This window comes from Ptychodera flava, chromosome 6 (genome assembly GCF_041260155.1).
Source record: "Ptychodera flava strain L36383 chromosome 6, AS_Pfla_20210202, whole genome shotgun sequence".
NCBI classification, from domain to species: domain Eukaryota; kingdom Metazoa; phylum Hemichordata; class Enteropneusta; family Ptychoderidae; genus Ptychodera; species Ptychodera flava.
Genome location: NC_091933.1, coordinates 46,391,641 through 46,407,067, shown reverse-complemented (window position 1 = coordinate 46,407,067; position 15,427 = coordinate 46,391,641). Strand labels below are relative to the sequence as shown.

General features: G+C 37.8%; 1 protein-coding gene across 1 annotated transcript; it reads left to right on the top strand.

The window, feature by feature from the left end:
• The first annotated feature begins 3,471 nt into the window (after positions 1-3,471).
• On the top strand, positions 3,472-12,088 carry LOC139135978 (protein shisa-5-like). The gene is made up of 5 exons (XM_070703780.1): positions 3,472-3,910; positions 8,251-8,315; positions 9,098-9,184; positions 9,589-9,752; positions 10,245-12,088. Exons 1-5 carry the CDS (start codon positions 3,842-3,844, stop codon positions 10,382-10,384), a joined length of 525 nt encoding a protein of 174 aa, XP_070559881.1. The 5' UTR covers positions 3,472-3,841; the 3' UTR covers positions 10,385-12,088.
• Positions 12,089-15,427: the final 3,339 nt, after the last annotated feature.

Genomic DNA, 15,427 nt, shown 5'->3' with positions numbered 1-15,427 from the left:
ATTTTATAAAACTTTTTTAAGACGCATCTTAGTCATATAAGCTTATGTCTTGTACTTTTGAAATAATATTTTTGGTAGGTCACTATGCTCAGTTTTTCAAAATTTGGCAAAGTGTAGGAGTTCACAATTTGCATACCCTCTCATGGCCGTCACTCTGTGTGCTCTTCAGCAGGTGCCATTGACCTGGCCAGAGTTGGATAACTCAAGTCAGTTTTGACAGATAAATCCAAAAGTCCACTGATGCGTTTAAAATGAATCAATTTAAGAACTTGCCTAAGGAATATGGCTCTACAACTGCTAATAACAGGTATGCGAGCAGAACTGCCCAATACACGTTTATTTTTTCTCTGCGTGAATTCCTAATAAATATGCTGCTATATGATAATTAGGGGGGCGGGGGACTTGAGGTTTCGCTCGATTTACTGTGTTTCGCTATCCCGTTACCTTTTGTTTGTAGGGAGACACAATATCACTGCCAACTTACTTCATTCATGATGTAGAGAAAGGAAAATTGCACAATATTTTCAAAGAAGAATTATACTAATAAATACAGAAAAACTGCGCAGATCAAGATGTACTCATGTCTCCGTCGTGAATAACTAAATTGTTAAAAAAGCAGCTAATACCACAGGAACAAAACATTCACTGAGTCTTTGATATTTCGCTTCTTGTATACCTATTCTCCTAGCTATAGGTCCACAGTTGTGGTATTTTTAGACGGGATTCTTGCTTTTTACGTGCTGATTTTGACTTTCACGACTTTTACGCCTCCACCACAGCTATGAGCACTTCTACAGACAAACGTCCAAATCCACCTGCAAGCACCCTGTGCGCAAGTTTTTTGACGATATTTCGATGTTTCCATCCAAATTACAAATTGCCAACACTCATCGACAGTTTGGTCATTAGGGACTCACCACGACCTGAAATCCGCTTAAAATTCACTGAAATATCACCTTTTTTCTAGCTTTACCCGACATGACTACCCGAAGATCGACCCTTTTCTAGCGTAAAATTGTTGGTTTATTAGCCTCTGTGCAGCAAGTTACTACAGTCACGTTTTAGGCTAGAAAGAAGTGCCCATATAGCTGTTGTGGTGGAGAAGAGAAGTCGTACAACTCCACAGCTATGGACCCACAGCTACCATTCTCCCTGGTGAATTATGACGTACGGTTACCCGACAATCTTTTGTCCGATATCGAAGTAAACATTTACATCAAGTGCATACGTGCAAACTTCAGTTCCCCCTCTCAGAGCAACTCAACCCTTACGTGTGACGTAAAGGCAGCATTGCATTGTAGACTGGTGCAGTCATGCATAGCCAGCATGGAAAGAACACAGTATATTTTACAGCTTGCCTCTGGCACAGCCTTAGCCTGATTAAGCTGAGGGTGTAATAAAATCTTAGCTTAAAGAAATGACAAATATATATGACATATCCCCCTCATTGTATGAATTCTATTATATTATAGCTTTGTCAATACCAGTGAATTTTGTGACGTCATATCCATACATTATTACTGATAATGTATTCCATTATTCAGCAGTGCAGTGTGGCCCCACAGCGAGCAAGTTTTTCTTTTGAAAACGAAAAAAGGACTGCGCATTTCAAAGGAGGGAAAGTATCGGATTAACCATGTAATACACAAAACTATAAATCTTGATAATGGTGGAAAATATTGATAATAATGTCTTACTGTACGATTTATCACATTTTTTTGAGTCCTCACGCATGCACTTGTCGTCTGTCTGACGACAAGTGACAAGTGACGCTCAGCATGCAGTCCCCTTCCGATACGCTGGTTGTACTACGTTTGTTTACAACATGGTTCGCTTCGTTGCCGTACAGGTGAAACAGAACTCAGTACGTTTACAAACTCCTAGACGATACTGGGTTTGACACATGGCATATTATGTATGTCAGTGGCCATGTAAACTATGCAAGCGTGAAAGGCTACTCGAACCAGCCGTAAACGGGCCAACAACGGCAGCTTGCTGTCATCAACCTTGACCGGAAGCGTCTACGGAAATTACTACGGAGCCATTCAAAGTCTCGGTCCAAGGTCAGCTACTACCAACAATCATGACGACCGTGGACTCTCCGTTGATAGAGGGACTGTGTTCTGATGCACTGACTGTAATCGGAGACAACTTTCATTCATCGTTTATTTCTCCATGTCTGTGATTTTACCTTGCCTTGTTCTCGATATCGCGACGGTACGGAAACCCTCTAGTATGTTTGTCAACTGTACCTTTCAAGCACCCGTTTACGTCAAGTTTTCTCGTTCGCCGAAATAAAATAGCTCTTCTCAAGAAGCCATCGAAAATTAAATTTACAGACACCATTATTATTGAAATATAAACATTTGAATAACAATGTTGAACTCTGTTGATATCGTTTGCAATGAATGCTGTACTACTAGCGACATAATAATGATCGTATTGATCAGCTGATACCATGGCATGCAGCTCGCTGATCATGCTGATGTCGATGCATGAACATTCCGTTCTCCTCATCTCTGGCATTTCACCGTGTCGGCTTTTTGAATGGCATGATGATGTTTCAAGTTTTATATAGACGGTAGGGATGCAGTTCCTTTTCATTTCCTTCGAAAATACATCGTTTTTCAATTCAAAATTGAACCGTGAAAGTGTTGGTCATTTTTTGTGCTGAACGTGCGTGTTCAGTGCAGTGCAGTGTGGAGTGCATGTGATGTGTACAGAGTCAGGACGCTCACTGGCTTCAAACTCAGTTTAAATTTCCTTTTTTATTCGTTTTCTACAACTACAAATTCACTGGCATTGCCAAAACTATAAAATAATAGCAATAATGCACCCCCTCCCGGCCCATAATGGACTCAAGCAAACTTTGCACTCCATAATGTACTCGGCTTCGCCTCGTACATTATGTCGTACAAAGTTTGCTTTCGTCCATTATGGGCCGGGAGGGGGTGCATTATTGCTTAAATAAAATCTGAGTCTTCTTCGTGTAATATCTGGATTTCACATTTTCATGACCCCCGTGCCATTTAATATTGAGACTAGCATACTTTGAAAATTACGGCTTTGTTACTGAATGTGGGACATACAATGGGTGTCATTTTCATCCATGTTCGAGTTAACATAATGTGATGGTAGGAGGGACTGTGGAACGGCACATCGCCATTGCTTGAAGCCTTGACTAAGCTTATATGGTATGTCAGTTAAAAAGGTCGAAATAATTTTGTTGACTGGCTACACGTAATGGAAAGGCTGATTTCTTTTTCTTTAGAGACAGAACTAAATATTCCGTACAAACATATAAGTTGCTCATGCCATCCCTTAAAATGCACATTCCTGTATTGCTACGTCTACGTCCTGTATCATGAACGCCATGGAGGACATTCCTGTATTGCTACGTCTACGTCCTGTATCATGAACGCCATGGAGGCGGGGTTTCACCAAACATTAAAGGTCGTCTTGCCATTCCTCTCTTCGGGTCACCAACTTTCAACCTTATCAAATCAGCGACTATTGTTGGACTGATGGAAACACCTTGTCCATGCCTTCAAATCATGATGAGTCACATGCCAAAATGTTCAAGAAGGGACTGTATAATTTAAAAACCCCGTCATTGGTAGGGATTTATTTCCAGTTTCTGCGCCTAGCCGACTGCGCATTTCTTAACAAAAGAATCGATCGATGTCGAATGAGCTTGCTTACATATACACGCTGCGTTCTTGTCCATCCATCACTTTCGACTAGACGTGGTACCTGGCACTCAGTCACTGTTTCCACGGCGGCGTCAACGATTGCATAGGACGTCTTGATAGTTCCAACAGCAGTTATTCGAGCTGTAAAAATGGATACATCGGCAAACTATATCAGAATACTTCTCCTCCTGTTTTCCTTTATGATCATAGTTGATAAGGTGAGACTATGCTTTATGTCGGAACAAAGCCCATAGGGAAGGGCAGGAGAGGGAGGGAAAAGTCTTGCTTGTGTTACCTTTCAGCACATTTAGGCCTACTCTTTAACAACATTGTTGCACATGTTAGACACCACAGAAACTTTTACCTTCTACCAATAGTATCGTTCGCTGTACTTACAATTATTTACGTTGTTTGTTCACTCTCCTTATTTAAATAGAAATACATATCGTCAACATGTCGACACAGCCTAATACATATCGTCAACATGTCGACACAGCCTATAGAGTGTAACGTCCGAAATCATTTTGACAACTCGATTCTTGTTTGGATTTAGAATTCATTTTTTAAACAATTCCAAAGCTTATTTCAAGTTTGCAATGCTAATACTTTTGTTTTTTAAACGCACGTCAGCGAGAAAGAAGAGAATGCATTTTGCTTCCGAAGCAATAACGACAATGAAGCTATTGTCCTTTTTGGAGAACCGATCGGTGCAAATCATAATACATACACCAGGAAATAAGTGAGGACTAAAAGGATTTAGGATCAGGCTAAATTTGACTTGAAACCATTTGTTCGCAACAAACTCAAGATAGAATACACCTCGGGGATAGTGTACAAACAAAAACAACACTTCTTTGGTCTACCACTTGTTATGGACTCATTTTGAAGCTCGTTGAGTAGGTAAACTTTTCACAAGCTTATTTTTGTGAAAACCAGAAAATTTTTCATTTCCCGCAGAGTGAAAATAGATATGGCGGCTATTTTGAATTTCAAATGCCGGCAAATGTTGGGTAATTTTTTTCTCTGTGCATAATTTTGCACGGTGAACACCGTTTTTATTCTGATTTAGAAAGGAAATGGTTTAAAGTTTTCTTGCCGAAAGTTTGAGCAAAAGTTTAAATCTTTCACTTTCGAGGCGCGTAATACCTTATATTTTTCAAATGTTTAATTTGAAATTAATTCAATGCTACTCTTTTTAAAGAGACAACTTTCTCTCTTTGTGCACATTATTCGACGTTGATGTCACGAGAAACTAAAAAAAACAATTCAACGTTATTTTTATGCAAAGTCGTATCTAAGTGACGTCAAACAAAGCGACTCTATATTTATGCGCAACAGCAAGTCATTTTGTACCCTGTTCGCCTTATTCAAATTTCACAATCTGTAACCTTTGGCACAATGGCTATTGAAATGTTATGTTGTAAAATTCCATAAATTAAAAAATTAAAATAAAAAATGTAGATGAGACGATTTTGGAATTTTCGAGTTATAGAAATAATTGAGTCAAAGCATTTCAGCGTTTTGAATCCTCTCTAAAAATTCACTATGCAAACCTACAAGTCTGGCTCAGAAATTCAAATTATCTGGACCATTTTTTAAAGATTCTGTATTTCAACCTTTTTCAATCTTGCGGTACAGCCATGTTTCCTTCCAATTATTGTGACCTTCAAAAGTAATTTACATCATACATTTTCATTATTCCTTTATTGGCGCACTTTACCTAAATGTCGACTTTCTTTTTTAAAAGTTTGTTTAAAGTCTAAGTTTGCGACAAAAGGAGAAAGAAATCTTCGTATGACCTCTTCATTGTTTCATCATGACACTAATTTCATACTGGACTCACTAGGCCTATCTTAAATTATTTTAACCGGAACTTTTTCCAGTACCTCGCTTTGTTTACAGAGATATTTTTCACGTAGTGCAATTGTCACAATATAGTTTAAATCATGTTCATTTGACGTAGTAAATGAATTCTGTTTTAAGTCACGGAACTGCGACGTTTGCCGACTGAAGTACTCCCGCCCTAGGATATTTTCAGTTTGTGACTAACAATGAACATAGTGGATACTGCAAATTGAAACGCCAGATAGGCGTATGCGTGGAAGAATTTTCAAAGATGTATGTGTCGTTCAGTAAACCTTTCCTTTGAACGAGACACCAACTTGCAAAGATCAAAAAGCCAGTGAATGCATTTGTAGCTCCCATAGCCATATGTATATATGGCAATGGAAGCTATTCTTATAGGCTAGGGAACTGTCTGTATGTATGTATGTATGTATGTATGTATGTATGTATTTCATGTATGTATGTACGTATTTTTGTATGTATGTGTGTCTGTATGTCTGTATGTCTTTCCGTCAACATCAAAAACTCCAAAACCGCTGCACATTTCATCTTGATATTTGATTTGTACATGGATGATGGGCTGTAGATGAGATTTTGTTCAAATGAAGTTGTCATTGCCAAAAATATGCAAATTAAGTGAAAAAATGTAAAACAGTCAAAATTGAAAAAACTCAATAACCACTGAGCAGATTACATGAAAAATTAGCATGTAAGTACTTTGGGCTGACATGAAATGATTGTGCACATCTTGGGTCAGTATCTTGGATTTGCTATTTTTCATGAATTTTTTGTAATTTTCTCTCATTTTTGGTCAAAAAATCTTCTTCTCTGAAACCACAAGTCCGATTGATTTGGAACTTGGTATGGAAGTGCATAGGAGTGACTTTTCCCAAATTTGGGCAAATCGTGGTGAAATTTGCACATTTTTAGTTTACACGTCCATAGACTCCCATGTATAAGGCAGATCTCCATAGACTCCCATGTATAAGGCCATGAAAAATGAAAATTTAGTTTCTCATCGTATAAAGGATGCAGTGACACAATTTTTAGTCTCCACGGATGAAGTCCAGTGGGCTTATAGATTGGGTCATGTCCGTCTACGTCTGTTCGTCCATCCGTGAGTCCATCCGTTCACGCAGATATCACGGATATTTTGACAAAATGTCATGTGACCTTGATGACCTTTGACCTCAAATATACATATTTGTCCATAACTCAGTAACCACAAGTGCTACCACCCTTCATATATGGTATGATGGGACACCTTATGACGCCACATATTGTACCTCATTAATTATGCGCATATCTAATTTTGAGCGAGCCAATAGAGCTAGAGGTCTGATTTTTGGTACATAGGGATTAACTTAGCAATACAATTTTTTTGACAAAATGTCACGTGACCTTGGTGACCTTTGACCTTAAATAAACATATTTGTCCATAACTCAGTAACCACAAGTGCTACACCCTTTATGTATGGTATACGGGAGACCTTATGACGCCACATATTGTACCTCATTAATTATGCGCATATCTAATTTTGAGCGAGCCAATAGAGCTGGAGGTCTGATTTTTGGTATATAGGGATGACTTAGCAATTCAATTTTTTTTACAAAATGTCACGTGACCTAGGTGACCTTTGACCTCAAATATACATATTTGTCCATAACTCAGTAACCACAAGTGCTACACCCTTCATATTTGGTATGATTGGACACCTTATGACACCACGTACTGTACCTCATTAATTATGCACATATCTAATTCTGAGCAAGCCAATAGAGCTGGATGTCTGATTTTTGGTATATAGGGATAACTATAGGAGAGACATTTTTTGACCAAATGTCATGTGACCTCGATGACCTTTTACCTAAAATATATGTTTATGTCAATAAATAAGTAGCCACAAGTGCCATGTCCTTTGTATTTAGCAGGATGGGAGACCTTATGACAACACACGCTTTACCTCATTAATTATGCACACATCTAATTCTGGGCAAGCCAATAGAGCTAGAGGTCTGATTTTTTTGGCATATAGGGATTAATTAGCAATATAATTTTTTTCAAAATGTCACGTGACCTCAATGACCTTTGACCTTGATTATACATATATACGCATATCTCAGTAATTACAAGTTCTACTCACTCCAATTTTGATAGGATATTAGACCTTAAGATGTCACATCTTGTACCTCATTTATTATGCACATATGTATTTCTTGGCTGGCCAATACTGCTAGAGGTCTGATCTTTTTTCCCGATTTAGAATCATAACTTAGACATGCCTCATGTGTTTCAAATTGGGAACAATGACATAGACCTATGTGCCCATAGATCTCAACATATCCACTCCAGTGATACTTCTTAATGACCACATTTCCCTGCCCCATCAAGACTAATACTCCTATTACAAGTGGGGACTATGTCATTGTAAATGACTTGTTGAGTTAATGGTTGTATCACAGTATTCGATATTTCTAATTCTGTATTTTTTCCATTTTATATTCTGAATAAATACATCAAACATATTTCACTGTCTCCAGTACATTACATTTAAGTACTTTCACTTCATGCACTTTATCCCTTTCACACATGTTCAAATATCTGACCAGAGAACAAACACTAGATAGTCCAGGATGGGAGCTACAGTGTCATTGATGCTATTTTTAGTAACATGCGAACGACAAAATAACCCCAGATTTCGTTGCTTTGTAGGTTACAGCCGTGTATTGTTCCTATGAGAGTACTTTCTGGGGAAGTTCCTACACCACCTACTATTAGTAAGTATACCAGGGAGTTACAAAATCGCTCTGTCACGCCCAGCCTACCCTAGCTGTTCACCCTTGAGAGAATAACGTTAATAAAGTTATTATTGTTACTATAATCGTTTTTGTAGTTTGTTCAGCAATGACTCAACGTTAAGGCCCACCAGTGTCAGGAGGTGAAAATCATCAAATCATATTTGCAACTACAATTTTAAATGTATGTAACCATTCAATGAATGTTGGGCACGGTTTTCTGAACCTCTTTTAAAAATTAAAATGACGAGACGATAAATATATATTGGCCATAAATGTACTGTGCGAACCGGTTGGCCAGGTCCAGGCGTGCTGGGCCAGTTTTATTTTGCATTTATTAACACGTCATTAGGTTCAACAATCACCTAACTGTACAAAATGATAGTTGATATTCTGCTTTCCATTTTTACAATAACATTCCACAAACATTTTTGTCTGATTTTTTGAAAAGTCACGTAGTAGGCCTGAAAGCCTTCTCCCAATGTTTACATGATTTCAAACATATTTTTTTTTCTGATTTATTCTTACTTTACATCGAAGTGTCATTTAGAAATCGTTTTTCTGCTATAACAAACGGGTTTTATGTGACACTATGTTACAAACGTGCTCGTATCTCCCATACCCTGGCTTATTTAATGCTTTAAATGATAAAACTTGGCTCAAATATACAGGGTCAAATTGGGTAATCAATGATACGTGGTCGCGTGTCTTGCTTCTACCTATCCCCGATTTTTCAACGTTTCGCTTCAAACTTTTTGTTCCAGTTGTGACAGTGGCCAGTACTGCTGTGGAACGACCTCTTGCTGTTATTACAGTACCACTACTACTTCTGTGATTGGATGGTACATTTGGTAAGATGCCAACCCTCGAACTTGACAGCCCTGCAGATTTCTCAATTGCAAGGGCGCGTGATGTCAGTTTTGCGACGTAATATTATCCGTCGCGATTCCTGCCATGAGATATCCGAGATTCATCGATGCTATAGCCGATACATGCATAAATCAACAGTACGCTTTCAAGTACGAGAAGAGTATTTCCATTCCTATGCTCGGTATTAATTCCAAAGTTTTGATAAAGATCAAATACAGTGCAGTGTCCGACATTGTCTAGTTTACATTGACCAATGATCTGAACATATAGACCCACATAATGAATGAAATAACGTTCACACAGAAACCCTCGAGTTTCAGTAATCGCGACGGAAGTCAAGAGCAAATCAACACTGGGTAAGCTCGGTCGTTTTGTTAACTTTCAGGTTGATTGTCACAATCGTGATCATCGTTGTCTGTTCGGTTCCGTGTTGCATTGTGTACTATGTCTGCTACTATAAGAAGCGAAGCACAACCAGAGTGACAACAGTACACGGTGGCGCAGCTGCCCCAGGTGTTACAGTAGTGTCTGCTAATGCTTCCAATCAAAGTAAGCCCATGAGTCTCTCCGTCTAAGTTTCAGTCTTGTTGAGATTGACCTTATCTGCCTCTCTATCTCTTCGCTTCCATTTTGCGCTTCTAGGTCCCTGTATTTGAACTTGTCTTTCATTCTCAATGCCGGTCTGTTCGTAATTACATGTAATACTATTTCTACATGCCTACATCTGTGTGACTTTGACATTCTTTATGCTTCTTCGACCTTCTGTTTATCCACTAATGTATCCGCCTGTCTGCCGGTTTCTGTCTCCTTTTCATTTATTACCCGCCAGTCTCTGTAGCCGACTTTCTGCAGCCTTTGTCACTTTGTCTCCGTCTAAATTCTAGGTACATCTCTCTCTCTCTCTCTCTCTCTCTCTCTCTCTCTCTCTCTCTCTCTCTCTCTCTCATACACGCGCACACACACAGAGTCCCTCGTCTCCATTGTGTCCCTCCAGCCGTTTCTTATGTAAACGTTTTCACAAAATTTCAATTCCTATTTCAGTGCAAGCTCAGCCGGCCTACCCTGCAACCTACCCAGCAACCTACCCAGCGGCACAACCGGCAGCCTATCCTGGTGGACCGTCTCAGTCATACGACCAACCTGGTTCCCAAGTTCCACCTTATGCCGAAAAGCCGGTCTAAAAACACTGGGATCATAGTATTCGTGTGACCAGAGAAAGAAAGAATGTAAAAAATTCAACATTTTAAAAATATGATCAACAGCAACAAATGTCAAATATCAGCAAACAAAACCAAAAATAAGAAGTAAATGTTTTGACTGCAGTGACTTTTAATACACTATTCAAACCATAGTCAATAAAATCAGAACAGGGACTGTTTTGCAGTAACTTTTGCTTTCAAAGCCTTAATGATATAGTATAAAGACGCATAGCGAAGCACATCGTCCTCGTTGAAGTTAAAATTGTCTTCGAATGGAAAAAGACTTGATTTTATTTGATTTGTGTGCACTCTGTCGTTTTAGTAGCCCACGTTTTGATGATTCTGAAGTACTGTCTGCAATTTGTCGACTAAAACCATATTTAAGTATTTCGGCTTTTAGAAAAGACGCTGTGGTTTATTTACAAGTGAATCCCCATTACTTCAATTGTTACAATATTAATGCATATTTTGCATGTACAGGCTGTTCAGAAAGAAGCTTTATATACTGGACTTCTCAGCACGCTATACGACATAGCATAGGATACGTAGTTTAGTACTAGTAGTTTATTTTCCACAAGTTACTGACGGACTAAGCTTGAAGATGTTTATATTTCAAAGATAACGTGATGTGTACAAGTCAAATGAATGTAGGTCATAAGGTAAGACTGCAGAGGCTGGTGAGGACCATGAAAATCGTTAGGTAGGGCTAGCATAAGGAACCCAGAAATCTGGTTGATGTTGTTTGTATTGTTATTTATGTTTATTAGTCGTATTGTTGTTGTTGACCAATAACATTCAACGAAGATAATGTTGTTCTTGTTGTTGTTGTTGTTGTTGTTGTTGTTGTTGTTGTTTCAAATGTAGTGTAGATGTCACAAGAAACGCTACAAGGACACTATCATTATTTGACCCCATGCAACTCTCTGCCAACGTATATGAAGAGAGTGTACGTTTGCAGAGTTGCATCAGGTCAAATATTGATAGTGTCCTTGTAGCGTTTCTTATGACATCTACATTACGTTTGAAACAACAACAACACAACAGTTATCTTCGTTGAATTTTATTGGTCAATAACAACAACAACAACACGACTAATAAACATAAATAACAATACAAACAACAACAAAAACCAGATTTCTGGGTTCCCCATGGGGCTAGAAGAATCAATGGCCCATAGATAAAGTTAAACACAGTGAATATTCAGAATGTAACGAGAGATGAATCATGCACAATACACTCTTAATGTAAATCTATTAATTTCTGATTTGAGATTTTAGTAATTCTGATGCTTCTCCGCGCCGTGTAATTTCGTGTTGCGTAAATGTTAACGTCGTGCTTGAGACACGAAAGTTTCCGTCCTAAGCAGAATGTGTTGAATATAATCAGTGAACAAGATATCTTCAACCTTTGAAGTTTGTCATGCACACCTTTGTATTTCACGCAAAAACTCTTCGAGTCGAGTCTGCCCAGCAGGGCTGACCGCGATGCAACGAGTCAGTCCCGAATGATATCGGCTTTGACTATCCTGTATCGCGGTCATCTCGGGCACACTAAAAGAATTCCCGCTTAATGATCAAAAGAACACAAACTTCAACAAAGTCTACACTAAAGACGTGAGGTCGCTTATATACGTGTGATGTGAATTTTGTATCCAGTATTCAATAAAAAAAATCATTAATCACTAAACAGAGTGTCCAATTTGATTTACATTTGGAAGAACCAGAAATACTAGTTAAAATGATATAGATGTCTCCACCTTGATAATACTTTGCTGTTCTTATGGCTGTTTGATGGTTTTCTCCTTAGAGGAGTGCGTGAGTCATCTCTGCATCCAGAGTTTAATCAGATTGCAGAACACATAGTCTCAAGATTCCGTTTGCACACTAACCCCATGACATTGGTGGAGAAATGCCTAATTTTTTTCTATAATAATTGTGACTTTTGTTTTACTCTTATTTCATTCTGTGTTATATGTACATTATATGCTACATTACTTTCTGTGTCACATGACATTGCTAGTGACGAGAAATCACAGTGAAATCATAGTAATGCTTGATCGGGCTGCTTGATTATTTTCGGTTTATTTCAACATTAGGAAATAAGATCTCTTCGAGTATTAGATAGTCAACCATAGTTCAAACTTTATCTGTCGTTTAGCTATTGGTCTTTATTTCTACGGTGAAGAACGTACCGTGGGTGAAGAGATCCTATTCAGAAGTCTGACCGACCCACTCCACTTCCACAAACACTGAACGCGCCAAGTTCAGGGAGCCTTCAGTAATAATTTATAGCAGGGGGATGGGCCAGGGGTATTTGGGGAGGGTCACTTTTTAGAAAACTTTCCGAGGGGAAGGATCACCTTTTATACACCTATCGTGAAGGGAGGGGAAGGTCACTTTTCACAGAAGATGATTTTACGGTCAAACCTTTGAATGTCCATTTGATATTTCTTGAATCATATAAAATTGCAGACGAAATACATTGATTCTTTTAAATACATACACACTATCGACAAGCTTCACAAGTAAAGAAGATGCCGTAGTATCCTACATTAAACATCTTGAAGATTTAAAGCTGATGAAAGACAGGGGACAAAAACATATGGAACAGATGGCAAAGTGTTCATCAATTATCAAATGTCTATAAAACCATAGATATTTTAGTTTAAATTTTTCATATTGGCAAATTGATCATAGTTCTCTCATAGAATACCATGTATATAATGCATGACCCTTCAAAAATGCTTGCATGATAAATTGCAACTCTCCCTCGCAAACGCCAGCCCCCTTGCAATTTCTGTCCGTAACTTACATAACAATTAAAACCAATTGTTATTGATGCGTTTTTGCGAATGAAATCATTTTAATTTTATAATTTTTTCCACTGAAATCGTACAATCTTCAAGCTTCCTCAGGCTGTTTTTTTCACAAAATTACATTTATCATTCATGTTATCTGCTAAAAATTGAAAAAAAAAATCGGCATTGATTAAAATCATATGACATTAGGATAGAAAAGAAACATATTTTTAAAAAAGACTTCCGGTATAAAAAAACAAGGCGGAAGTGAAAGGTGTCAAAAGATACTGCGTGGGTGCACTTCACACAGACTAATTATTTACTTGCCAGCTATACATACAAGATAAACACGCGGCATTTAGGCATGATAGGGGACTTCAACAACGAACAGGAACTTTGAATCTGATTGATGATTGCGAGAGAGTGTTTGTTAGTAAATGCTATACACATGTGAAATTAGCCGATTGACATGTCGAATTGTCTGTGGTGCAAACTATGAACAATTTTTTGCCATTACAAAACTGGCTTTATCTGTTAATTTTCATATGTTGGACAATTAATATGAATGTAGTATGCTGATTAGAATGGCATTTGTGTACAAGAAATTTGATTTTGGCATTTCACCTAAAACTGTCATTTCACTAAACATGGTGTCTATGGCACAATTTCTGAGCAATTTGTTTCCCTCAGTGCATTCGTATATATATTTGGAAATGATATGTAAATGAAATCAACTAGAATAAATTGATTAAAAGTGCTTAGGTGTGCAACAAATATGATATTGAAACGTCCGAAGATATCAATGTTATGTTGTTCATGATCACGAATAACTAAAACACAACTGTTTAACGGATTTATGAAAGAAATATGGGTTTATGAAAGAAACGTTTTCTGCCCCGTTTAGAACGATTTATCGGTATGATTTGCATTAAGTGAAAGTGGGAGGCCCCCTTATGGTACTCTGGTGGAATTTTCAAGGCCCAGATATATCTTTTTCGAATCCCCTCCATTTTTCTTCCGGCTCCCTGCCGTTATAATAGTGCTCATTCCCTTATTATCAAATATGTTCGCTATCACGAGGCCTTTGGACGTGTTAAGACCTATGTGAGGACCCAGTCAAAACGTGCGAGACATCCCATGCACGCAAAAATCATTCAGTATTAGTCTGTTTCCATTAATTTCTAAAACATCAGCACGAGCTTGAAAATGATTCGTTCGCAAATAATCCGGATCCATAGGTCTCATTACTTATAACTGCTTTTATTATATACCAAATGAAAGTTTTGTCCACGAAATGTAATAACTTAATACGACTTCCCATCGAGCAAAGCAGCCTCTGCGTCACCCAGCTGACTATATACCGATTAGCAATCATACAAGAATTCGCAGAGACGGCGAGGTCGTGTAGAAACAAGCTATGTAGTGCAGTTATTCATATAGTGTAGACCAACAAGCTAGGCTCAAAAGTATATGCTGTTTTCATAATGGCTTATCAAATTCTTGTCCGACGGTATCCTAAATCGTGTCAACAGATTTGAGCAGCATGTACTCATTTATAATTAAAACCTGTGATTTTGTGGATCTTCATATTTATGTGTAGCTGCAAGCGATAACCGTCGAACAAACACATAATTGCCAAACTTTTGAAGAAATGCGGCCTTGTCACAATCTTCGACACTATGATATTGCTTTCCTTTCAGATGCGTCCGCTTAGCTATAACGTAAGCTTTGCCAGCTTCTTGCTTTTGAAAAGTTGTATTCATCTTAGTATGAGTGCTGTAAATAAACAAATCAGTAATCTCAGGTATGTTAATGCATGGGCATAGGCTTACATTCATGTAAAATCAGTTTGAACATACTTTTTAATCAGACCTGGTCAGAAAATTGTGAAAATTGCCAAAAATATGTTTCGCATTTGATTAAGTTGAAATTTACCATAATATATTACCTAAGTCAGGTCACGTGACCATAATCTGTTATTTTCCCGCCAAAATTGTATATTGCAAATAACTGTATATTCCAACCGCTAAACATCAAAATATTTAAAATATTATGACAAATTAATGTAAAATAGGATGGGAACTTGTGTTAGAACTAGTGGCAGATGCAAAATTATTGAATTTTGAATAACATTCTTCACAAAAAACAACAAATACAATATTTTTGACGTTTTTACATGAATATTTGAATATCAGAAAGAAGAATAGATAGAGTTTCATGAGTGCCAT